The sequence below is a fragment of the Copadichromis virginalis genome, linkage group LG13 (genome assembly GCF_057382275.1).
Source record: "Copadichromis virginalis isolate Kocher_CV1m ecotype Utaka linkage group LG13, C_Virginalis_male_GT1.1, whole genome shotgun sequence".
NCBI classification, from domain to species: Eukaryota; Metazoa; Chordata; class Actinopteri; order Cichliformes; family Cichlidae; genus Copadichromis; species Copadichromis virginalis.
Window position 1 is genome coordinate 22016008 of NC_140630.1, and position 26583 is coordinate 22042590.

General features: G+C 41.0%; 1 protein-coding gene across 1 annotated transcript; it reads right to left on the reverse strand.

The window, feature by feature from the left end:
• Positions 1 to 366: 366 nt before the first annotated feature.
• Positions 367 to 24123, reverse strand: kcnk12 (potassium channel, subfamily K, member 12). The gene is made up of 2 exons (XM_085478013.1): positions 23081 to 24123; positions 367 to 1902 (listed from the first exon to the last, which is right to left on the reverse strand). The coding sequence occupies exons 1-2, from the start codon at positions 23418 to 23420 to the stop codon at positions 1010 to 1012; spliced, it is 1233 nt and encodes a 410-aa protein (XP_085334139.1). The 5' UTR covers positions 23421 to 24123; the 3' UTR covers positions 367 to 1009.
• Between the last annotated feature and the right edge of the window lie 2460 nt (positions 24124 to 26583).

The following is a 26583-nucleotide window of genomic DNA, read 5'->3' on the forward strand; positions in this document are numbered from 1 at the left end:
CTTATAAATCCTTAAAGCTGTTTCTTATTTATTCAGCTCTCCAAATACATGTCTGCATGCTGCAGTGGACGAACAATTAGAAAAGCTTTATCGTTTACTTCCCTTCGCAGACAGCTGTAAGCTTTAAAAAAAAAAAAGAGGAGAGAGAAGAAGTTGGGAAGGTGCCCTCTTTTACCCTTTGAGTCAAAGTCTTTGGCCGCTGAAGCATGTTCTTAGCTGATAAGAGGACCAGTTCCTTTTTTTTTTTTCCAGAAATGGATTTTTATTCTTCAACTCTTTTCTTTTTCACCATGTTGAGCAATGCAAGAGGAACAAAAATGAAACCAATCACCTGAGGATAGATGAGAAAAACAAGTGGGGGGGGGGGGGGGGGGCTCTGCGCAATCGTAGGAATGGTGCAAAAAAATGCATGAGAAACATATAATGCATAGATCAGTATGTGCTATATCATTTGGCGATTACGCTCCTCTTACATCAACATTCAGTACGCACATTTAAATAAACTGGCAAAACCTCAAACAGTAAATACTGTGCTGAACGTTTCCCTTGACTGCTTTACAGCACGTCATTAAAGTTGTATAAGTCTGATAGGATAGAGCGAGTGTAGCAGACTGTCCTCTGCAGAATAACACTGATGTATAAGAGACTTTGTCTGAGACTCAGTTTGTTCTGGGTTGGGACTGAGGTCAATGGGCGATTGTTGGTTCCCACGCTTCCAGGTCAGTTTATGTTTTCTATTGATGACTCTGTGCTTCTCTCTTCATACCATCACCACCACCATCATCACCAAATCATCATTAAAATCATCACCATTATTATCATACCTGTATTATCACAGGCCAAACAAAAGTATTTTAAAAAAAATCATATGTATCATGCATGTCGATATTACACTGGCAATCCCTTTCGAGAAAAAAAAAAACCTCAGACAAAACTTTTTGTGTTTTTATATGGCGATCAACCTCTGGGTTCTTATTACAGTACGAGTGTAAAGTGCCCCCCACACCCTCTACCTGGAGTTACTTGTCTCTGCCAGTCTGTTGTTCATGATACCCAGAGCACCAACCCCCCCAGAGAAACCATTATGGCGTGAGCTGCCGCATACTGTCCTGGGATATCCGTTGGCAGACTCAGACAGCTGCTTCTGCATGATGGCCAGCGACACTTTGCTAGAGGCTGCCAGGTCTTTCATGGAGATCATCTCCCCCGATAATCTGCGGCCCTCTGCGTCACTGTCACAAGGTCCGTCTGAGTCGGGCGGCTGACCAAACCGACGCTGGCGACCTTTGGAACCCGGGCGGATGGCATTGCGTCTGCCCAGGAAAGCATTAGCGTTATTGCAGCGCTGGCAAAACAGGCAGCTCATTTTCTCCAGCATCCAATTGAGCACCTGCTTGATGACAATAGAAATAACATTGAATAGCGAGTAGATGCAGCACACACCCATTAGCATGAAAAAGAAGTTGGCCACCCTGTAAAGGCTTTGGTATTCGTAAGCCGCGCTCTGGCTGCTGACAAAGTCCCCAAAGCCAATGGTGCTGAAGGTGACAAAGCAGAAGTAGAGAGAGTCTAAGTAAGCCCAGCCCTCAACGGGCGTGTACATGGCTGATGCACAGCAGGAGATGGTGATGGCTGACAGGCCAAGTATCAGCATCACGTGATACACTGAGGGCTTCCATCCTGGCAGGGAGTAGGCTGAGAAGTCATGGCGGATGCCTGGTGGGAGTAGGCCGCTGTTCCTGATTCGTCTCTCCCTCACAGCCTTCATCACCACAGCCAGCAGTGTGATGATGCGCTCCAGGAAGAGGTTAAAGAAAAGGATGGTTCCGGCACAGCCCAGAAGCCCGTAAAAGATCAGGAAAACTTTGCCTGCAATTGTCACAGGTGTCGTCATCCCAAAACCTGCAGAAACAGAAAAGATATCACGCGTTCAGCCATGCAGCAGAGGCCACGACCGGATTTTCACCTACGAGATGTTTGCAGTTTCCTCACAGGAAGTGAGTTTCAGGCCAGGGAAGTGATCCGTGAAAGAAAAATAACCTCAAAATCTAAAAGAGGATTAAATGAGGCTTGAATCATTCTTCTAAAACATTTTGCCTAGTAATTAAAATGACGTAAAGCCGAGGATTAGCTGTGCAAATACAAATTATGTACAGAAAGTACTGCATGATAATTTGACTCGATGCTGATATGAGAATGCAAGCTTTTACTGGAAGATTAGTGTCTGAAAAGTCATATACAGAGACAAAGGAACTGTGTGATAATTATGTTTTGCACTGTGAGAGAGGGGAAAGCGATAAAATCCAAAATATATAAATATTTGCCAACAAGAAAAAAATTGATCATAATTTAAAAAATGAAGAAATATGTCCAATAATGGTGTAGCAGCTTATTCAATATTAAATCCTTGCAGATATTTAAGCCATTACTTGTATTATTAGTTATTAATAGTTAAATCTTTTAAAAAGAACCATTTGTATAGTGAAAATTGATTGTGAAAAACCTTGATTCTGTATATTCAGCATATTTTTATTGCTGTGAGTAAGAAAAATCAAATAACTTAGAAGGATATCGAGAAGAGGATGCCAAAAATTAGCTGGGTTAAGCCTTCTGAATATGCCCCCCCCCCTCTTCAGCTGCGTCTGGCTTCCTGCTATCGCCTGATTTCTTAGTCACTTTGAGCGAGTGTTCAAGCTGAGGAAGTGGTTATTAGAGCAGAGGAGGGAGGATGTTTATGGATTCTGCTGCGTGTTGAAGGAGCACTCCTCAAACTCGAGTGCCACAGGTTTGGCTCTGATGTAAACATGTGTCTGATATCTGGGCATGGCATTGTTTCGCATCAGGTCAAATACTTGGAAGAGAAAAGGGTGGAACCAATTAAGGCAAAACAATAATTTAAGTCGTTATCTTCAATTAAAATGAGAGGTAAAATAAATAGCAGAGGTTGCCGCCCATACAAAATGTGCTTATTATCCATCCAGTATCCTATTTTACAAAACAAAAGCATCTGACCAACGTGTCTATTACTGGAGCCACTATGGAAACCCCACATTGCAGAGAAGTCGTGAAATCTGCAGTGCATCATATATTTTCCTTCTTGATTAATTTCCAAAACCCGGTATAAATAAAAATTGTGTAAAACATTATATGAATTTATATGTGCAAAGCATACTCTAAAAAACAGCCAGTACAGAAATACTATGCAGCTTCGGCAGGAGACCTGCTACATGCATATTCTCCCACTGACTGATTTTTCATGTGCAAATTTTCTGCACATATATCCATACGTATGTATATATATATACACACACACACATATGTATATATATATTTTTTAAGTGGTTATTTGTATGCATGCTTGGGATGCTCTGTCCAAGGTCAAATTGAACACACACACCTAAGCGCACACAGAGTGTCGAGCCCCTTATCTACAGAACAGCAGATGGTATATTTGTCAACAAATAAAATCGTGCTGAAAGATCAAGCAGTTCACTTTCAGGCCAAGGTTAATTGATTTTTCCATCATGGCTATCCTCGTTCTCAATCTTCTCAGTGCATTAGGGCTGTGCTTTACCCCTTTTTCCCACCAGCCACCCTTGTCAAGTAATAAATGACATCAATATCCAGACAATACTTCCTTTATGATAGACAAAATGGCTTTTTTGCCCTTATCTCTAGCACTGAAAACCACTCTCACGCAGGTTTGCTGTTGACACGATGGGTCATTTAGATCAACACTGATTGATACAAATTGCTTTATGGACAACAGGGAATATAAGCCCCACGCGTCCACACATGCACACCTTATGGCTTCCTACACACACGCGTACGTACGGTGGTTTTCATTCCAGACATGACATAATCTGCTTTTGTGACCATTACAAAGTTCAAGTAACATACACCGAAGCAACTGAAAGGTGAGGGGCAGCGATTACCCAAATTAAGCCCTTCAGTGAAATCCTATTTCAGTGTTTCATAGTTAATTAATTAGCAGTCCAAGTCTCTCTAACTGAGCTGAATCATAGGGAAAACAGATTACATCTTCTCAGGGCACACAGAGACAGTCTTCCGCACCGTCTCTCATTACCAAGTAAATTACCTAAGAGAGGAAAAGGCACCAGGCATCGATTCAGTGTAGCATTTCAGAGCCATTACTCCAGACTACTGTGTCAGGACACAGTAGGGAAAACAGGACAATATTAGAAACCGAAGTGCAGGAGAGCCAAAACCAAAAGATGCTAAACTCTGTGTTACTTTTATTCTCAAAGACTTCTTCATTTATTCTTTAAAAACGCTTAAAAATACTGCTGACTTTTGTGAAAACATCAATTTTACCCACCCGGTCTCAGCCAAGATGACTCATTTAATTCGGCCGAACTTGATAAGGCAGAAAATCATACGTGTGCAAATCCAATTCAGACAGAGCCCTCTGAGAACATTTATTCATTAACATTAAATAAAGTATGCTCAACTCAACACAGAAGATGATGTTATGCTCTAATGACTAATGATGCTTACCCACATAATTAGACACCAGAGATTCAACCAGGAAGAAAATGATGGAAACGGCGCCATTAGTATCCATTACTTACCAATGTGACAGTTTTAAGAGGAGAAGAAGAAAAAAAGATGATCTAATGATTATCTGACGGTGGGCGAAATGAAATAGAGGGAAATTGCTATTACACGGTAGTGAATCCAACCTTTTATCACCGAGAGTCGAGTGTAAATCATATTCACTTTGCTGCTGATACAGTTTAAACTGAGCAGCTTTTATTACAGTCCAGCGACAAAGGGTTCATTAAGTCCCACAGTAAAGTTAGGACCTAAACAAACAGCTCTCATTACTGTGTGTTTTTTTTTTTACAGATATATCAATGGAGATTACGAATGCTCTGCACTTAACTTGATTCGCTTAGTAGTGTGCTCGCCTCTAAGCAGAAATCAATCATCAGCTTTTGCACTAAAGAGCCACTCTAAAATCTAAAACACTTAACAGACGTTTCATTATCTGCAGAGATCGCTGCACAAAAGAGTTAATAGCAGCTATTGCAGTAAATAACACTGCACCGTTCAGTCACTCTTCATGTCAGTCGAGTGACGTTTCCTCTGGCAAATTGAGATGAAATGTACTATTCAATAGCAGTTTGTGTAAAGAAACAATGAGGCAGCAGAAATAATTTCCTCATAAGCATACAGATGTATTCACTGAAGTGTTATAGTGAGGGATTAGAGGCAATTTTACAGGTGGAGATGAGGCTGCAAATATTGGTTTTGGTTATTGCCAATATACCAGTCAGTCAGTCAGTTTGCCTCACAATACTTTTCAACTTTCAGATCCAATCCAATCCAGATCTGTGGCACTCAAACCAAAGTTTCAAGCTGCAGTAATCTTTTTCTTTTTTACGACAATGGCTTTGATGATTATAATTTCAAAGGCTCTGTTTATCTGGGGAAACCTACAGATAATTATGTTCAAACTCTGCAGTTCCTCTCAGCTATATGAAGTGTTTCAGCACCATTCTGTGCACTATTACGAAAGTTTTGATTTTATATAACTGCTCTCTTTAGACTAATTTTGCATCTGCATCAAAAGCAGGTGCCTGTGGCTCCTGGAGGTGGAGGGTGGCACGTTATTTTTTTTTATCCTTGGCTCCTCTGATTTGAAAGTCACGAATGTCCTTGGACTATATACTGAACCATTCAGTGATGTATGAGTGTGTCGATGACAGGTAAAATGTTTAGTGGCAGAAAAGTATGCTTTTAGAATGCGTGAATCTGGTTTGCAGTGTAAAAGTGCTTTAAGTGCGCAGTAAGAGCAGAAAGGTTCAGGAAAAAAGTACCAGTCCATTTGTTCAACAGTTACTGAAGACCAAAACCAGAGTGAAAAGAAGAGTGCAATGCTGTCAAGCGTCTTTAAAAATCTCCTAGGCGGGTTACGTTGCCACAACTATAAAGGCAACAGAATAAAATTCACGAGACAAGCTCATGAAACCTCTGAGTGAGCACTCGTGCCCTGCAAGTGGAGGCATTCAGGAACTCCGTGTTCCTCAATGTTTTCCACGTCTGTTTGATTTATTGGTTTCCCCGTCTGTGGCTGCAGCATCTTTCACTTTACTTCCTGTTTAACTTTCAAGCCAGGTTCCACATGTTGCCCCCTTCCTTTTCCCACCCCTCGTTAGCACCTTGATTGAGTTCACCTGTACTTCATTATCCCTCTTCCCTCCCTCATGTTTCCTAGGAGCCTATATGACAATGCAGCAGAGAAGGAGGCTATGAGTGGCCTGTATGACTGGAAACTGTTTCAGTTAATTACAAACCCATCATTAAGATTACAACTGGGTATTCTGATCTGACTTAGACACTAAACTACAAATGAATATGTTCCTGCGATGAAAACATTCATGTGGTGTGTGAGACATTTTCAACTCGCTTCTTTCAGCGGCATCCCAGGTGGTGTTGGATAGTCTGAGCACAACTAAGGAATAAATATTAGAGCAAAATTCCAACTAGGAGGCTGACATACAGATTTTTTGCAAGATCGACAACTAGCAAAGGTCAGATTTGCCTTGTTTTGGGTTATATTGCTATTTCAAGGCTTCTACGCCAATTAAAGTTTTTTAAACTTGGTTGCAGCTATTGGAGGGGAATATGTTTTCCTAAGGATCCATATTTCTTGTTGGTTCTCGTCACATAAAGACAAATACTTTAGATTGTTTCTATAACTTTAGACTCTAACGTTAGCTCATAGAGGTTCAGGAAATCTTTTGGGAATGATGAAACAAGTGAACTGATTGGTCAGCAGGAGGTGAGTTTGTGAGTGCTGATCTCTTATCTCCAACATAATCTGCTCTGGAGCACATGACCATGGCAATATGCTCAGATTAGAGTTAACTCTCTTGTTTGATTCACTTAGCCCTAAATCCTACTTCATAGTCCAGGTCGGTTTGCCAACTGTCCTGTTTTTCCTGGGACATCCCGTATAATGAGCAAAATTGGTTCGTCCCGCGTATATTGACCTTTACCTGCAACGTTGCATACAGTGTGTATTTACACTATGCCCAGCTGGTTGTGCATTGTGCTTCTGGCACACCAGAGTGTCCCTTATTTGATAGTTAAAAAGTTGGCAACTCTAAGTACAGGCTTCAGCTTTGGTCTGTTGGGACCAATTTATTACTTTTATTGCAAATGGCAATGTCTTCCTGTAAGTCTCTGCTCCTGTCAGGATAAAAATCTTTCATTATGCAATAAGGACGATCAGTCAGACCAACACTATCGATTTAAAGTAATGCTTGGTCAGTTCGTGTTTTCCCTATAAATTGCCACCTCTCTGTGCGTGGGATTAATACACATAAATTCTGATAGAAAACCGTGCAAACACTCCAGGCCCAAATAGAAACTGGAAATATGATCTAACTGTCAATTCAAAGAAAATTATGGTGGAGTAATCTAATCCATACCAGGTGTGTGCAGTAGAGCGCACCTTGGTGCTTGTGTCATATTTAATCAAAGGCCACTTTAAACTTTTATAAAATAAAGTTTCCAGAAAAAGGGATATTGATTTAGTTTATGGGGGGGAAAAAGCCTCATAAGGCCAGTCATCATGAAGCTGAGTGCATGTCTTATGTTACAACCAGTCTGCATGGACCAAGGTAACGTCAGGTAAGGTCAGAATTAATTGGCTGCACCAAAATGGATAGAAAAGACACAATGCAAGGCAAATATAAAATAAAGCCAATTCAAGTGGGTATAAAATCCTAATGGAAATCCACAAGAGAACGAAGGGCAACTAAAAGTGCTGTATTTTCACTATACATATATATATATATATATATATATATATATATATATATATATATATATATATATATACAGATATAGAGATTCAATATATGACTGTTTTGCAAAGCAAAAATCTCATCCTGGCATCCTACTGGCCCGTGTCCCCAATTAATATACTTAAAAAACAAACTCTTACTCAAACTGCTTTCCACTAGTGGGAACAGTCCTAAATTTGCCCGATAAGAGCCGCAGCGGAAAAATGCCACGCAATGCCCTCTGATGGCTGTGTTTCTGTGACAAACAGGAAATCATTAGTCACGGGCGCGGCGTAGTGGGGGTCTGCAGAGAGGACAGAGGGCCGAGGAAGCAGCAGCATGGCCAGACCTGAGACATCAACGCCACACCATCTGCTGAGGAGTTGCCAAGATTACTGGCAGACTGGAATAACAGGAATGTTCACACTGTGCTGCCAGCTTTACAAAAAGCAGATGATAGAGTGGACGCAATGCCAAGTTTTGCTTGAGATGTGGCTGCGTTGTTGTATCTGTTGACTGCATACATACAAATTAAACAAAGACTGTAGCATTATATATTAAAAAAAAAAAAAACCTAAGCCAGGGTGCCTGAAGCAAAACAGCCTGGATTTGAATTTCACACTCGTTTAATTTATAGGCAGTGCATTACTGGTATCTGTTCTTCAAGTCAAAGGATTGTTAAAGAGCGTCTTGTGCCACACCACGCTATTAGAAGAAATATCGGACTGACGTTATCTGCAAGAAACCTTTGGGTACCATTCATTAAAGCGGGTCGATGCAGATATAAATCACAGAGTAACATTTTGTGCAAATAATTTACACACCGTGTGAGAGATAGCAACGTAACAGAAACCTGAGCACAACCTGAATATTTTTCTCTGATTCTTTTATAATTAAATTGGCTCCCCCATAACTGAATTTGGTCTGGCTTTTTATATCGTGTCCCAGCAGTTAATTCACTGGCAAAAAGAGCCGAAAGGACTGATGACTCCACTGTAGTCTGTATTGATTTGTTGTCAAAAGAAAAAGGAGGTGGGGGGGGGGGGGGGGGGGGGGGGTTGTTGCATTCTCTTTGGATGCGCAGCACATTTACTCTTTTGTGTTTAGTTTTCACTCTGTTTTTCACCTCTGCGGCATGAAAAAAATTAAGTCAGGACTTGAATAAGGAAAATACAAAATCAGGATTCATGTGGCTGCAGTGTTTATTTACAAACAGTAACAGAGATTTTGTTCCTTCTTACGGCTGAGAAGTCCTTCTCTCATCAGTTTAATAGCTTCTGGCTATGGATCTAAAGGCCATGTTCTCGTGCTTCCTATTATCTTGTACTGTGTGCACTGTAAATATTTGAATAAAGGCTGCACAAAACTCTCACGTTTAAGTCTGCAAAGTAAACACACCTGTCCAAGTGGAGCACTACAACCCTGTGATTAGCATGATAAGCCCGCGTGTTCAGTTAATAGGTTATAAACATGTTATCCTCATACCGTGACGGCAAAAAGAAAATAAAGTGTTACATATCAGGACCTAGTAAAACAAGAACTATCTTGTCCTTAACAGGTGTAAAAGTTATCTAAATACTAAAATAAAGACTTGTAGAGTCACTTTTAGCAGTAGTAACAGGAAGTAATCATTTTCTGCATGACTTTATCAGCCTCCCACATCATAGATGAGGAGTTCTGGCTCTCTTCTCTTCATCACTGGTTCAGTTCATTGAGGTTTCAAGGCATTAATTTATGCACAGCCTGATTGGGGTCAGGACTGACCGGGTCATTGCTTCTTTTCTTTTTCTGACATTCTGTTGTGGATTTTGGATAATTGTGATGTTACATAAGCCAGTCCCAGCTTTAACTATCAGATACAGTGGGGCAAAAAAGTATTTAGTCAGCCACCGATTGTGCAAGTTCCCCCACTTAAAATGATGACAGAGGTCAGTAATTTGCACCAGAGGTACACTTCAACTGTGAGAGACAGAATGTGAAAAAAAAATCCATGAATTCACATGGTAGGATTTGTAAAGAATTTATTCGTAAATTAGGGTGGAAAATAAGTATTTGGTCACCTCAAACAAGGAAAATCTCTGGCTCTCACAGACCTGTAACGTCTTCTGTAAGAAGCTTTTCTGTCCCCCACTCGTTACCTGTATGAATGGCACCTGTTTGAACTCATCATCTGTATAAAAGACACCTGTCCACAGCCTCAAACAGTCAGACTCCAAACTCCGCCATGGCCAAGACCAAAGAGCTTTCGAAGGACACCAGGAAAAGTATTGTAGACCTGCACCAGACTGGGAAGAGTGAATCTACAATAGGCAAGCAGCTTGGTGTGAAAAAATCAACTGTGGGAGCAATCATCAGAAAATGGAAGACATACAAGACCAATGATAATCTCCCTCGATCTGGGGCTCCACGCAAGATCTCATCCCGTGGGGTCAAAATGATCATGAGAACGGTGAGCAAAGATCCCAGAACCACACGGGGGGACCTGGTGAATGACCTGCAGAGAGCTGGGACCAAAGTAACAAAGGTCACCATCAGTAACACACTACAACGGCAGGGAATCAAATCCCGCAGTGCCAGACGTGTTCCGCTGCTGAAGCCAGTGCATGTCCAGGCCCGTCTGAAGTTTGCCAGAGAGCACATGGATGATCCAGCAGAGGATTGGGAGAATGTCATGTGGTCAGATGAAACCAAAGTAGAACTTTTTGGTATAAACTCAACTCGTCGTGTTTGGAGGAAGAAGAATACTGAGTTGCATCCCAAGAACACCATACCTACTGTGAAGCATGGGGGTGGAAACATCATGCTATGGGGCTGTTTTTCTGCCAAGGGGACAGGACGACTGATCCGTGTTAAGGACAGAATGAATGGGGCCATGTATCGTGAGATTTTGAGCCAAAACCTCCTTCCATCAGTGAGAACTTTGAAGATGAAACGAGGCTGGGTCTTCCAACATGACAATGATCCAAAACACACCGCCCGGGCAACAAAGGAGTGGCTCCGTAAGAAGCATTTGAAAGTCCTGGAGTGGCCTAGCCAGTCTCCAGACCTCAACCCCATAGAAAATCTGTGGCGGGAGTTGAAAGTCCGTGTTGCTCGGCGACAGCCCCAAAACATCACTGCTCTCGAGAAGATCTGCATGGAGGAATGGGCCAAAATACCAGCTACTGTGTGTGCAAACCTGGTAAAGACCTATAGTAAACGTTTGACCTCTGTTATTGCCAACAAAGGTTATGTTACAAAGTATTGAGTTGTATTTTTGTTATTGACCAAATACTTATTTTCCACCCTGATTTACGAATAAATTCTTTACAAATCCTACCATGTGGATTCATGGATTTTTTTTTCACATTCTGTCTCTCACAGTTGAAGTGCACCTCTGGTGCAAATTACTGACCTCTGTCATCATTTTAAGTGGGGGAACTTGCACAATCGGTGGCTGACTAAATACTTTTTTGCCCCACTGTAGATGCCATTTCATTTGAATACTTTGGTATACAGACAAGTTTATGATTGACTGCAAACAAACCTTACTCATCACATCCACCATCGGTCTTGACAGTTGATATGAGGTGTTTTTGTTAGTGCTGTACTATGTTTACTTTAGTCTCATCTGTCCAAATGACAGAAGTCTTGTGATTCAGATGCACCTTTGTAAGCCTAAGTTGTGCTGCTGCGTCCTTTTACGAGAGAAGAGAATTTCTTATCGCCACCCCAAAGAAAACCATAATTGTTCAGTCTTTCTGTAATTGTACTGTCATGAAATTGAATATGTTAACTAAGGCCTGAGGAGATTTAACCAGATTTTCTGAGCATTGCACGATCTAACCTTGGGGTCAATTTGCTGGGATGTCCACTCCTGGGAAGATTGGCAGCAGTCTGGAGTGTTTTGCACTCGTAAATTATCTTTTTGTTTTGTTGAACGATGGACTTGAACTTTTCTGAAATTGTCATATAAACCTTTCCAGACTGGTGGGCAGCAACAGCTTCGTCTCTAGGATAACTGCTAATGTCTTTCCTTCTTTGGCATTGTGTTAACATACATGGTGCTCACACTTGCTCATGATCAGTTAATTAAATGCATTAGTTAATCAGCACCTGGCTGCTACTTACCCTCTAAACTCCAGTAAGCAGGGATCAGTAAAGGTGTACTTAATTTTTCACACACCGCTTTTGCATTTTGCCTTAATTAAAAATAAATAAATAACAGCATGATATAACATGTTATATGTTGTCATCTGAGGTTATATTTATCTAATTTTAAGACCTGCAAAATCTCATGTCTGCATGTCACATTGTGTATGTCTTTCTCAGCTCTGCTGCATTAAAAAAGAAAAATAAATAAATGCAGCAACTGCTTGGGGTCAGCATAAATTTGCTTTAATGACTTTTCCTTTCCTGCTAACGTGAAAGCTCAGGCTATAAATTAAGGCTGAGCAGCTACAATAATGATGTTTGATCATACACAGGGAAACAAGAAGCTGGGAGAATGGATGAAAGAAAGCTCTGTTGCTCCCAGTTAAGTAATGTTTTACTTTATACTAAACAAATGTGCCCACTGTGAGTCTGAGAGTGGCTGACTGTGCCACAGGCTGCCAGCTTGGAGGTAACAGAAGAATTTGTGAATGCGGACAGAATATCCTCAGCTGTATCTCATCCTGTTTTTACTACAAGGGTAATAATTCTTTCAATATAAAAATAAAAATGCATGATAAATCAATATTTAGGTGGCAACAATGAAAGATTTTATATTAGAGAGAAGGTCTGTTGAGTGATTTCAGTCCATATGATGGCTGGCAAAAGCTCTGTGCAGGGCTGTGATATTAAGCTACAGTCAGACGAGCTGGTGGTTGGTGTAGACGCTCATTCAGCTAGACCGAATGATTATTCTCACATTAAAGAACATTTAAGGACAGTGTTTGGCCTAACTCAGGATATTTGGTCCGTTTCTTCATCTTTTAATCTAACAATGATGATTAATCGCATGAATAAAGGTCAAGCCCAAAATATATGCTTTTGTTGCGTTAGCTCTGTTTAGCTCCTTAAAGTGAAAGTGATCAGATTCTAGAGAATTTTGGTTAATCCCAAATCTGACATTTAATCAAACACATTCACATTAAATGATATTTCAATGTATTTTTTTTAATTTATCCACTAAAGGATGTAATATTGGAGCATGGCTAAGTGCTGTTCTCCCTTTTCTCTCTGCTCTTACACAAGCAGCCCCTCCTTTACATGAACAGACAGATGGATGGCTGCCAAATCACAATGCTCACCAACTTACTGTTAGCTCATTAACATTGATAACTATTTATAAACATGACCCAAGATGCAGATAAATGTTCAACTAGTGCAAAAACTGATTTTTAAAAAAGCTTCATTCCTGCTCTGAAAGTGGTTGTCTCACTTTTACTGCATCAGAGGTTGCTAACCTACCAAAAAAAGGATGCAGACTTTTTCTGCTTATGGGGAAACTTTGAACTCTCATAGCTGCAAGTCAGCAATGACTACTATGCGTCAGTCCCAGTGGGTTGCCTGATAAATTGGCAATGATCAAAATGTTATCAGCAGGTAAAAAAAATTAAATGAATGACTGTAAAAATTAACCCTGACACAGAGAAGGTCACAAGACTTCAGAGTGCAAAGCACACAGAGAGTTTTATCTTCCCAGTGCCATGTTGCTGCAAAGAGCAGAATCAGTGAAATGCTAATCAGCTTGAGGAAGATGAAGCCCAGCAAATTTGCTGTGTCTTCTAAAATGATCTTGGTATCACTTGGCCGTGATGGTTTACGTCTGTGAGTTACTGTACGTAGGCGAGTACATGCCAAGTCAGACCAGATTTATGACCTGCTGCGACAGAGCACAGAGGTGTGTACAGCCTTTCTGTACAGCAGCAATTAACTATGATGGAGATTTATTGAAGCTTAGGCTTCCCAGTAGGTTTGCCCTGTACCACAGAAACACACATGCACATGTATTTCTGCTTCACAGTGGGAAACACTTTTGAACAACAGGATCTGAGAGAGTGGAAGAGATGGAGGGATAAAATAAATGAATGAAAGCAGCTATTTCTTATCTGGACACATTTTAATTCTAGTCTTTTAATTTTGGTTTAAACTTTACTGCTAATGTAACTTTCACCAACATATTTTAAAAAATAACTTTAAAGCAAAAGTTCAACCCCTCTCATCTTAGCAGTTGCAGGCCAATCTCAAAATTACAATTTATTGTTAAGTCTTTAGACTTAGACTTAGAGACTTAGAGCTTTTTATTGTCATTGTGCAGTTTCTTGCACAGCGAAATTGGGTAGCTGAACCACAAAGGTGCTAAAGTAAGAAGAAGAGAAACCAATATACAACGAAGGCGGAAAATAAATAAATAAATAAATAAATAAATAGAATAAAATAAAAAACAGTGTATATGTATACATATGTGAGTGGAACTATATACATGGCGTATGTGTAGGAAACATTGAAACAGACTGGGACCAAAATAATTGCACATGAGCCAAAAATATTGCACGTAACATGGAAAGACTGAGATATTGCACATAGATGATCAACAGAAGTGTCAGGGTGGATGTGTTGGGGAAGTCTTTACACACTTTTAGTTTGCATTAATAGTTCTGACAGCCCACGGGAAGAAGCTGTTCTTTAGTCTGTTGGTTTTGCACCTGATGGATCTGAGCCTTTTTCCAGAGGGCAGGATGTTGAAGAGGTGGTGGTTAGGATGGAGGTGGTCCTTTATAATTGCCCTGGCTCTGGAGGGTTTAGGCAGGGTTGTAGCTAAGCAGCTTTCTTGATAAATTTTAGTCTGTGTTTTGTACTTATTCCCCTGAAACAGCTCTTCTCAGAGTCTTCTGTGATAACTTGTTACATAGTGTTCAGTTCAGGCTCTCTTCCATTTCTCTTGTCTAGAGTGTGACACAAGGTTCTGTTTTAGGGCCCTTATTGTTTCTGTTACATCTGCTCTGACTTCAGCACTTTAAGCACTTTTAAGGACATTTCTTATCACTGCTATGTAGATGACTCAGTTATATATTTATTTTAAGCCCCAAGATGCTTCTAAGTTTCAGATCTGCAGCCTTAAAACTATGGATGCATCACACCATCTGCCATCTTGGTTCATCTAAGCCAGGTCCAGTTATGTACTTCTGTGTAACAGGAGGCCATATCCACAGGCCTACTTCATTTACAGAATGAAAATCAAAGCAGCCACTGGGGATTCTTCCTGCTGACAAACTGGTCAGCTACAGATCAAACCTAGAAGTGAACAAAGTTTGCCTTCAGAGGAAAAGCTATACCTCAGTGCGGAAGCCAACATGTTTCCCAACTTTTACTTTGAAGGCAAATAGTTTCCGTTTTTAGTTTGTGTTGCACTTTTCACAATTTCACTATGGAGAGTAGCTGTACGATGTTTAAAGACACTTTCATCACTTCCATTCAAAATACTACTGCAATGATATGCTAGAAACTGAAGCAATCATAAAGAGGTTTTAGCCAACCAGTTAGGAAATATTTTTTTTCGCAACAGGTGGTTGCAAGGGAGTCGCTAACTGGTCTGTAGGTCTGTGTTAGTGGGACTTTAGAACTAACTAGTCGTGATTAGTCATTTTTCCCTCCTGACCAGTACCAGCTAGATGGCCTGTGGGAATGGTATCTTATGCCCTTGAGCCTACATGTCACCATCATTGTCACATGTCCAAAATGATGGAAAAAATTAATGTCACAAGGTTTGTGATCATGTGCATGCAAAACCTAAATAATGGTTAAGGTACTACTTTAAATGTGAAGTAGCTGATGGCAAAGCTAGCATATTAGCATGTCTACAAGCTTTTATAGTGAGAACAGTAATACAACATGTCCGTGTCAGCAGGATGACTCTTTGTTTTACTTTGCAACTCGGTATGAGTTGGCAAGTTATTATCTTGTAAGCCAGAGAACAAACATTATAATATCAAAGATCCCTGGGCTTGGGGAGTTGTATGTGAAAAAATAATCACTTTGGCAATCACTTGCTGATAGTAATGATAGGGTAGTACAACTAACTTTTATTTAGCTTCTTATTATGATATTGTGCATGCTGCTTCACTGTCACCCTGCAAAGATTAAACAGAACAGAGCTATTGATAATGTTATTAGCAGCACCTATAAGGAGTCAAAGTGACTCCTGTCAGTCAAGTCCCATACATGATTGGGACTGAAAACTGTAAGTTTGAAAATGAAAATAATTTGGAGCTGTGGAGTTAGAGGTTACAGTCGTCTGGACCCCGTCTCTGCTTGAAGCCAGAAACGACATTTAGCTTCAATTTAGTGACCAAACTAATCTTCCAAACTCATGTAATAATTTCCTGCTTTTCACCATAAGTCCACCCTCCCGCCTCCCAGTGCTTTACAAAAAATATTGCATAAGGAAGCTTTAGGGCAAAAATGAGACATATTGCATTCCCATATTTTAGACAAAATCCCATGCAAGTCTTATGCAGAAGTGGTACACAACAGGTTTACTTAATCCCTAGTGAGACATTTTTCTGCCCCGAGTGTTTGGACTAATCTAAAAAGACCCCCAGTGCCTTTCATGTGACTGGGGACTTCCCTTTTTCCACTTTTAACAGTGACATTTCCTCAGCGTCACTGAGCAGCCACTGAGATCTGAAGAAAGGAAAGGGGAAAACCAGAAACAAAAAAAGTCATAACATACAGCTTCAAATGAACTGATCTTTGAAATTTTTATCGAGTGTGCAGTTCAGCAGTCTATTGTGTAACACAGTGGCAGTGATACTCCCAAAAACTTACAATATAATTTAAAAGTGACTTAATTAATACAAACCCAATTCCACAAAAAATGGTATGCTATGTAAAATGTATAGAAATGCAAAGAAATAGATGATGATTTGCATTTCTCAAACCCATATTCTAGTCATAACAGAACACAGAAAACCTTTCAGATGTTCAAACTGAGAAAGTATACCATTTTAAGAAATTGTAAGGTTATGTTTAATTTAATGACAGCAAGACATATCAAAAAAGTTGGGACAGGACCATGTTTCCTACTGTGTAGCAGCCCCTCTTCTTTCAACATCAGACTGTAAACATTTGGAAAATGATGAGATCAGTTGTTGGACTTCTTAGAGAGGAATATTGTCTCAGGAATTGTCCCGTTCTTGTCTTATATAGGCTTCTAGCTGCTCAACAGTCCCTCTTTGTCATATTTAATTCATTTCAACGCGCTTCGAATGCTTTCAGTTAATGAAAATTCTGGACTGCAAAAAGGTCAGTTCAACTCTTCTCCTACAAATGCTGTAGCAGTTGTAGCTGCTTCAGTATGCAGCTTTGCATTTACTTCCTGAGATATGCAAGACATGTGGATTTGAGCTGTGCCAGGTGAACTGTGTTTTCCAAAAAGAATTCGTCTGACGGTTTTCCACTTTGCCTCCCTACAAAGAGCTTTGACTTTTCCTGTTGCCATATGGCTTCTTCTTGCTATCTCTGCCTGTATTTACTTCTGAGAAACTCTGCCTCTCGTAGACGCCCTTTTTGCATCTGATCATGTTGCTGACATGTTAACAGTTAATCCAGTGAGTTTTTTAAAATGTTTTCTATGATCTTGTGAATAAATCATTGCATTTTGTTTTTATTTACTTTTTTTTTTTAAATTAGATCTCAGTTTGATTCTCATCCGGTTTTTTTATGTTGTGGTGTCTTTTTTTTAGCCTTTTTTGGGGGGTCAATTTTATTGTGTTTTTATATTTTGCTGTTGTACTTAAATTGGACTAAAATCGATATATGGTTCGTTTTTGTTGTTTTCAAACTCTCTTGTAAAGTACATCTCCTTTTAAAAAAATTGACATTGACTAATATACAGCAACCTAAGTTTTTCAGAATTGGGGTTGTAAGTAGAAAGAAATGAGACAACGGTGTTAAAAGAAGGACTATGTCCAGCGCAGTGAGATCTGAGACTGACGTTAGATGGGAATCGGCATTGTTTGAGACACTCTAGCAACAGTGCTGAAGCGAGAGACGGACAACAAGAACAACTTGAAAAATTTTTGTGCAGTGATTTTGCCTTCGCAGATTGCAAACCTTTCCCACCTACCTCCCAAAGGCGCATTCATAACATGCACCAACAGTAACAACAACACAGATGGTTTTGTCCCAGCGAGGCAGCACGAAGTGGTTAATCTAAATGAGAACACGACATCAAAGCAAAAACACAGCCTGCCTTCAGGAATCCACGCACTCCATCATGTGACATTTCACACTGCTTAAATGCCAACGCACGCTTCACCAGACTGAGGTGACATTGTCTTATAACCTCAGAGGCACACGAATTAAAAGACAGCACAGTACAGAACAAATTTGGTTTGCACATACATCGGGCCTTGGTCAGAGAGGCATGGTCACACAAACCTCACAAGTGTGACTCAGTGAGACTCAATGAGACTGCCAAATTAGCACTTTTTAAATTGGCACCAGAAGATGAGGAGAATAATACCCTCTAAGCCATTAGGCCTAATTGTCTACTAACACTCCAGAAACGCTGAAGATTATAATGTTTCTAAATCTTTTCTTACATTTATCATTACATAACACGCTTGTAGCTTTCTTGAGTTAACAATTTTTTTTCTAATCGTCACCTAGTTATAATACAAATGCAATATAATGCCAGAATGGCTTTGATTGCTTTTTGATTGCTGGTTTATGAGATTACAAAGTGATCATGTTTGAAATAATGACTGTTAAAAAACAAACCTGTCCTTCTGCAGCGGAGGCATTAAGTCAGATCTGCTGCTCATTAACAGGAATCGGTTATCGCTCTGCTGGACTGAATACATCGTGATTTCGCAGATACTTTTGGTGTTGACTTTTAGAAAAGTTGGCAGAGTAATGCATATTCACACACTGCTTCAAAAAATAATTTTCCTGTTATGGGATTCATGAAATAGAGTCATAATCTGACTATAAACACAAATTCAGAAACTCCGCTGAACCAACTTTGCAGCCCCCAGTTCAGTTGAGGGACTGACATATTTTGACCATGTATCTCGTTTCATGAAATATTAGACGACTGTCCTGGCAGATGTGCTGTATTAGCATAGCAGGGTATATTTTAAACTCATTTGGGCAAACAAAGACACCTTCAGCCAGGTTTTGAGCACTGTCACCTGGTTTGGGCCTTTCTGTGCCTGCGTGGATTTCCTCTGGATACTGTGCAAGACATGCAAGCTAGTTTAACTGGCAAATCTAAATTGACCAAGCATGTAAGATAAAGTGTTAGAATCCCCTAGAATAAAGCACTCTATAAAAAATGGTGGTCAATAAGAGAGTACATGCTGTAAACATCATACTAGTAATCCAACAAGCATCGTTTACTCTTATGTTTTAATATCTCAATCAGACCAGTCCAGTAGTGACTTTCCTTTTTAGCTCTTTCAACCACTCAGGGCACCACCTGGTCCTTAAGCTGTTGTGTGCTTTAATATGTTCACCAACTAATCTCTATCTTTGTCTGTCCACTGTTTAGAGCTGGACATTTAGTGTACTCCACAAGGGGGTTCTTTGCTAATTAACAGCTCACAGGAAACAATTAAATGAGCCTCTCAGTGAGACTAAAAGACTAAAAGATCTAAGAGCTAAACGCAGCTAAAACACATGAAGAGTTGACTGGAAACCAGAGATTTATGCAGTATCCCTCTCTGTGTAACGTATAACACATAAAAGGGATTGCTATTGTCGAAATGTTGTTTAATGCAACTTTAAGTTACACTTTTGAGAGGTGTTCTCAATGTGATCTGACACATAAATACAAAACGGGGTTTTTATGGCACTTATTATGTTATAATATCATCATAACACTACAGTAAGCTCAAAGCCGTCTGGCTAATGTGGACAGTTTGTTCGTAATGATCACATTTCATCTCAGTAGCTACTCTGTACAGCCAGGATCAAGCAGGATTATGTCTTGTCCATTTCTGACATTCCTCTTAATTTTGAAAGTTTTCTGCAGGTTCAGTGAGGATTTATTTAAAGCAAAAGAAACTGCATGTGGCTCTTTTGTGTGCTGTGTGTTAAACTACTATTTGCATTGTCTGCCTTTGTGGATATAGTTGTGATAGAGCAGGATGCTGCAGTGGCTGCCAGGGGCAGGACAGAGTTTATCCTCAGGAATAAACAGTGCAGAACACAATCCAAATTTGCAACTGAATGTTACAAACTGCTGAACAACTAACAGCCTTAACCTGCTTAATAACTCCCAACAAGCTAAAAGTTCTCAATCTAATTGATTCTCTTCCCTCGCTGCTTAATTCTCAGGCAAGTATTTTCATTGCCAGCACTGTAAAAGTGACTAAGGGTTTCTCCTAAATGCCATTATAGGTACTCAAAATGAGACATACAGGCTCTCAAAAGACTACAGAGAGCTGTCCTAATTGGCAGCTAGCATCTATCAATCAGCCCTGAAGGCTATAAATATCCATTTTATTGATGCAACTCTTGTGCCCTCCTTAATGTGAGTTCAAACACAGTAACCAGAAATATGGGGCAATACAATACAACCAATACAAGAAGGCTGAAAAGAGTCTAACAGTCTATATTTTCATGCTAGACACACATTAGATACTTGTGTGGGATTTTTTTGAGTGTGTAGGTGGCTTTGAGTTAAATATGCAGGAGCTTATAACTTTGCTTCCACATTAATGCACTTGGCCCTGGCTGTACATGTCCCATCCATTCCCACTCATCACACAGAAACTCCGCTCACAGGAAACATAGATAAACAGCTGTTCAAGAATTCATGATAGAAAAGTTAATGTTTGTAGTTGGAGCTCACCTGTCAGAAATTTTACAGATGTTTCTCTGACAGGGCTTCTCAACAGGGAAATACTTTTTGTGCCTCAAGCTTGTTTTTTTCTTATTGTAGCCTCCCCTTGAGTGATTACTGGGACTAATCAGAAGTGACACTGAATGGCAGCACTGTGTGAAGTGGTCATTATACTGCTGTGTATATGACAGGTAGTGCTAACGTTGCTCACCAAATCAAGCATATCGAGCAGCCATGCTCAGCTGTTATCCCGGCAGCTGTTTTCAGTTCCAACCTACGTTAAGTGACAGCTCAGCCGATACCTTTCTATGCATCCAACTGTCAAATCTCATATGGGTCATACTATTTAAGCCCATTTAACTGGCCTGTTCAGTGCAAGTCACTTTGCAGCCACCTCCACCTCAGCTCATGCTATCTCAGATTTAATCGGTGTCTTATCTGATGCCTGCCCCGTTTATTCTGCTCTCCCCGCCTATATCCTCATACAGGCAGAAGGCAGATGTGCTCCTCACAGCTACTCTCATGCATAAATGCTGGACAAACTTTTGTTTCTTCTTTTTTGAACAATTTCACTCAAAACCAGAAATGTGCAGCTACAGAAAATAAAAAAAAAGTCAGAGTTTAACCAATCTGAGGGAACACCAGAGATTTCAATCTGGGCCAAAGTGCTAGTTTTGTTGCATTTGTTCAACATACGCTTTGGAAAAAGCTGCAGTGGATTTGATACTTACTGCAGATTTTTGGAAATTCTAAAACAACACAATGTGTGCAGCACCGATGGCCAGTGAACCCAGCCAAATCCCGGGGTAAAGTATGCATCATGTGGCCACGGCTTTATTTCATTCTTCAAAGTGATGCTATGGAGGCACATCAAGGGGAGCAAAGAGTCACTGCTGATTTGAAGCCTCGGCCACAGCAGAGTCAGAGGTGGGAAGTGTTTGGGAGGAAAGTCTAGAGTGCACAGGGGGATGCCGCTCTGATAAAGAGTTGTGTGGGGAGGCCCCACAATCCCTTTTATATCACCATCTCACAAGCATGCAGAAAAAAGTAGCACACAAGCCAGAGGGTTGGGGTGGGGGGGAGCGGGTTGAGATCAAAGGAGGATGAAATGCTAGACAGAAATCCATGCAAACACATGAAAAGGAGGAAATATTGTAGAAAGCATCATAACATCATTCTTTTCTCCTTCCCTTTCCCCCCGCAAGCTGCTGAGTCAGTTTTTATCATCAGCCTGTTGGGTAAAGAAAGCGATGCAGTTTGACAACCGGAGTACAAAGGATTTCAACCTGCCACAGACATGTACACAAACACAGCTGCTGTGGTTCCCTCCCATGACACTGTGAGCTGAGTGCACGGGCTCCCCGAGTGCTCTGTGTCTGTGCCTTTGTGTGTCTGCGAGCAGGAGGTAGAAGGACTAATAAAGCTCTCCTGACAGGTCTACAGTAAATAAAGTTGTGACAGGTTCCCTGCTCACGTGGATCAGCTTTCTTTTATCACTCCCTATGCCACAGTATTAAATTAAAAATAGTTGCCGAAGGTGTCACACTGTATACACAGATTGTGTTTGTGTGTTTAGGCCAAGGTCAGAGACAGCTGCTGGAGTGTGTTCATTTGCTTGTTCGCATTCACTCACTCATTTACTCACTGTAAGCTGTGGCTCGGCTTTATCTGTCCGGGGTGTGGTGTGATGCTGGTGGTGGTGTGAGGGGCGGGTGTGCATGATTGGAGGGGGGTGTTGGAGCCCATCAGGCATGCAGTGCACCACAGTATTGGCCCTCGGGGTGCCCTGGGAGGGACACTTGCTCTTTTCTGACCTATTGCACAAGTAAATGTTAAATGGGGAGGGGGCGGGGTGAGAGCAGAAGGGGCTTCTCATTGACATTCCTTTTGGTTTGAACAGAAACGTGGCCAAAAAAAAAAAAGAGTTGCACCCGTGGGTGCTGTCCTATAGCCAGGGAACTCATCCCTGTTCCAAATGGCAGACAAGTCAGATGCCGTCCCCGGTGCCAAAGTCCCTCACAGCCAAAATGTAACACATGATTGGAAAGAAAAACACAATAATTTGGATCATTTATTCTGCATGTAAGCCAGTGGAAAGAAAGCCCCCCTCATGGAAGCAGCTCCAGTTTATGTGACATCCACACAAAAAGTAAGGATATCAGTATTTATCATGAATACAATTTAAAATAAAACACCTCTAATCCAATCCAGTAACAAAGACCCATTCAAGTGTTTCCTGTCTTCACGACATGGGCTGACAAGCATCCCTGGAATTTCTTCTTCTTTTATTAACACAAAGCTTTATGTGGGCTTGGCATGTGTGTGGTTTTATGTAGAATAGCCCTAATGCATATTTTCCAACATGTATGCTGTCGAGAGAACAACATGATGCAACCGAATGGACCAAGAGGTCAGGGATTTAGTGAATGCTGCAGAGATCACCCACCTATAGTCGACACCACAGTTCCAACAAAATAAAAAGCCCCTGTAAAATCCCATCTTGGCCTCAGAGCGTCAGCCCGGATTCCGGCGGCGATGGCAGCCTCGTACTCCCGCAGGAAGGAGTTCAGCTCCTGCAGGCTTATGTTGAAGGTCTCACTGAAGTTGAGGAGCGTCCCGTTCCAGCGCCCGTGAGCCCGCAGCTCGGAGGGCCTCTCTATAGCCGAGAAGACCGCAGCGCCGCACAGCAGGTACACTAAAATGAGGATGGCGAGCAAAACGAAGCGGCCGTTGTCCTCGTTGAGGTGCAGGGAGCGGCAGTCTTGCAGTCGCTGGCCAGGCATCATCCAAATTTCAGCACCACTCGCGCGTCGGACAGCGACAAGCTCCACATCAGAGACGGCATTCACTCGTCTGTAGGTATCCTCTGGAAGTCACTGTCCTGCTCTGTGGCTCCACTTCTCCGGGCAACAATTCCTCTCCCGACACGTTGTCTCATTGTAGTTGTGAAGTGATATTATGTATAGCTTAAAAGCACAAAGAACGACCCCACTTGTGGATTTAAGTCCGCACATCCATCAAAGAGTTAATGCGAAAAGCCACAGGCGCCTAGTTTCATGATACATTCCCCCCCTCTCCTTGTGGCAATGCAGTTGGCGTAAAGTGGACTGCAGCTTAAATCCAACCGGGCGCGCTTCTTTTGAGCAAAAGCAAGCAGTAGTATCCACCGGGTACCCCTCCTCCGTTGCACCAAAACGATCCCCCACACAAAAGATCACAATGACGCTCGAGATTCTCTAAGTTACAAATGAGTGCGCCTAAAAAAATCACCACGTCCCTCCTTACAAGTAAAGTCTTCTGTTTCCACACAGGCTTGTTCTGCAGGAGTGCGGAGCTGTCGTCTAAACGTGGGCACTGGTGGTAGCACAGTGCATCCCATCAGCAGCGGGTGTTGTGAAATCTCTCATCGAATCCAGGGGGTGTGCGTTTGGCTGAAGATAAGCAGCATCCCCGTATGCGTCCTTAGATGGGGTAGTCTTCAGATCTCAAGATTTACATTTTCACTCCGGTGCAGACGCTATCTTTTGCCATGCGCACTGTGGCTACTCTCTAGAAACTCACTTTCAGCACAGCGGGCGCAAAAGCAGAACCAAAATTAAGCTATACCTCCTTAAACTAAACTATTCCTAACAGCTTCAGTGGAGAGTCAGAGGCACAAAAATGTAACTGTCAGAAGAAGAAAAAAACCGGTGGAAAAAGCCATACTTTCTCAATTAATCAAATATTAATTACATGCTAATTATCTCCTTAATGTTAGAAATTATGGCTTGGCGATGATGCCGATTGCAATTTCACAGATTCAAAACCGCCATATTCAGCGCACAGTGACTCAAAACACGGCAAAGAAGAAATCATCACACAGGAGGCGCCAATAGCAAAACAATACTAAGCTGAAAAATATCTCCACGATTAACTGATTATCAAAATATAGAGATTTATAGATTTTTAATTAAATAAATGAAATAAACCTCGACAACGAGGAAGTAAGCAACAATACTAAATAATACTATTTATGACTTTACTTATAACTTTACTTTTTTTAAAATTCCACCGCTGGAAATAATGCAAAACAAAAAAAATGTTATATCCAGTGTACCTATAACATAAAGTAAGAAAAAAAAACCCTAAAGATAGTCGGACATGATCTCACCCCGCTGTCATCCTTTCACTTGATCCGATTGAATAACGACCCAGAAAAAAAAGACCTGATGGTAAGATGGAGATTTAAAACATTTTTCGTTTAAGAAAAGATGGGGTGGAGTTGGGGTTGGCGGTGGCCACATGTGCTAAAATCATCTGCCAAGAGCAGGTCAAAACTTTCTTCAGATCACGGCTGAGTAAACTTCTACAGACCCCACCAGGTTCAAATTACTCGGTTTCCTCTGGGTTCAGTTGGTCAAAATCAATGTCGACCTGGAGAGCTGCTGATCCATTTAAATACCCGTGAAAATATCGACTGAGGCTTTAAAAAGACCTTATCCAACTGAAGAGGAAGGAGCCACAAACAAGCTGTCACTTCAGATGTCATAGGCTAAGCTATGTTTGATAATAAATGAAACGTGTGAATGAGAGTGAGGCTAATGAGAAAGAAAAAACATATCCTGTGAGAATCAAGTCGAAAAAGTGGGCGTTGAATCGGCATTGTTGTGACAGGCAGTAGTTAATTTTCTAATGAGTTGACAGTAACGGGGTTGCATAAGGTGGCTGTATTGATCATGCTTTCTAATCTAGTTAATTGGCTTACAAATATGAAGGCAGACTGCAGAACAGGGGCACACTGCGCACAGTTATCTCTGCTCCTCTGAGTCTGTCCTTGTCAAATCCAATCTGGAGCTCAAAATGTAGGAAAGCCCAGGACGGAGATATGAAAGAAGACATCAGTGAAATATTGTGTCTTTGGCACTGGCAGGAGTCACATCCAATCATAACTCTTTGTGATATAAAAATATGTTGTCAGAAATACCAAGGTAAAAAAAAAAAACGAAAACACTGTGTAGTGGTGTAGCAACATCAGGAAAATACAGGAATATGGTGAGGAAAAAAACAAGAAGCAGCATGCTTACTTTTTGATGTTATTCCTATTCTCCACCCACCAGTTTCTTTTCAGGGTCACAGGAGGGGCTGTAGACTATCCCTGCACTGACTGCTTAGAAGGCAAGGAAATCAATACAGGCATTCAGACATACAGAACAGAAGCTCATTCATACCTGCGGGTCATTTTGAGTCTCTGTTCCCCCCTGACTGTGGGTGGAAACAAGCACCTATGAAAAAGGAACTAATCCTGGGTCAGTTTGTAGGCAACAATAATATTAACTTTTGAGATACAATATGAATCATTTAGCTGATGATACTTTGTTTGAGCCGTGGCATTTAGAAGCAGTAAGCACAGGCTAAAAATATATTCACAAAAGGAGCATTCATGTAGTTCATCTCCATTTCAGATGGTGCAGTATTAAAAGTTAAAGACTAACTGATGGTTAGCAAACACACACACACACACACACATACACACACACACACACACACACACACACACTTATATATACAGTGGGGCAAAAAAGTATTTAGTCAGCCACCGATTGTGCAAGTTCCCCCACCTAAAATGATGACAGAGGTCAGTAATTTGCACCAGAGGTACACTTCAACTGTGAGACACAGAATGTGAAAAAAAAATCCATGAATTCACATGGTAGGATTTGTAAAGAATTTATTCGTAAATCAGGGTGGAAAATAAGTATTTGGTCACCTCAAACAAGGAAAGTCTCTTGCTCTCACAGACCTGTAACGTCTTCTGTAAGAAGCTTTTCTGTCCCCCACTCGTTACCTGTATGAATGGCACCTGTTTGAACTCATCATCTGTATAAAAGACACCTGTCCACAGCCTCAAACAGTCAGACTCCAAACTCCGCCATGGCCAAGACCAAAGAGCTTTCGAAGGACACCAGGAAA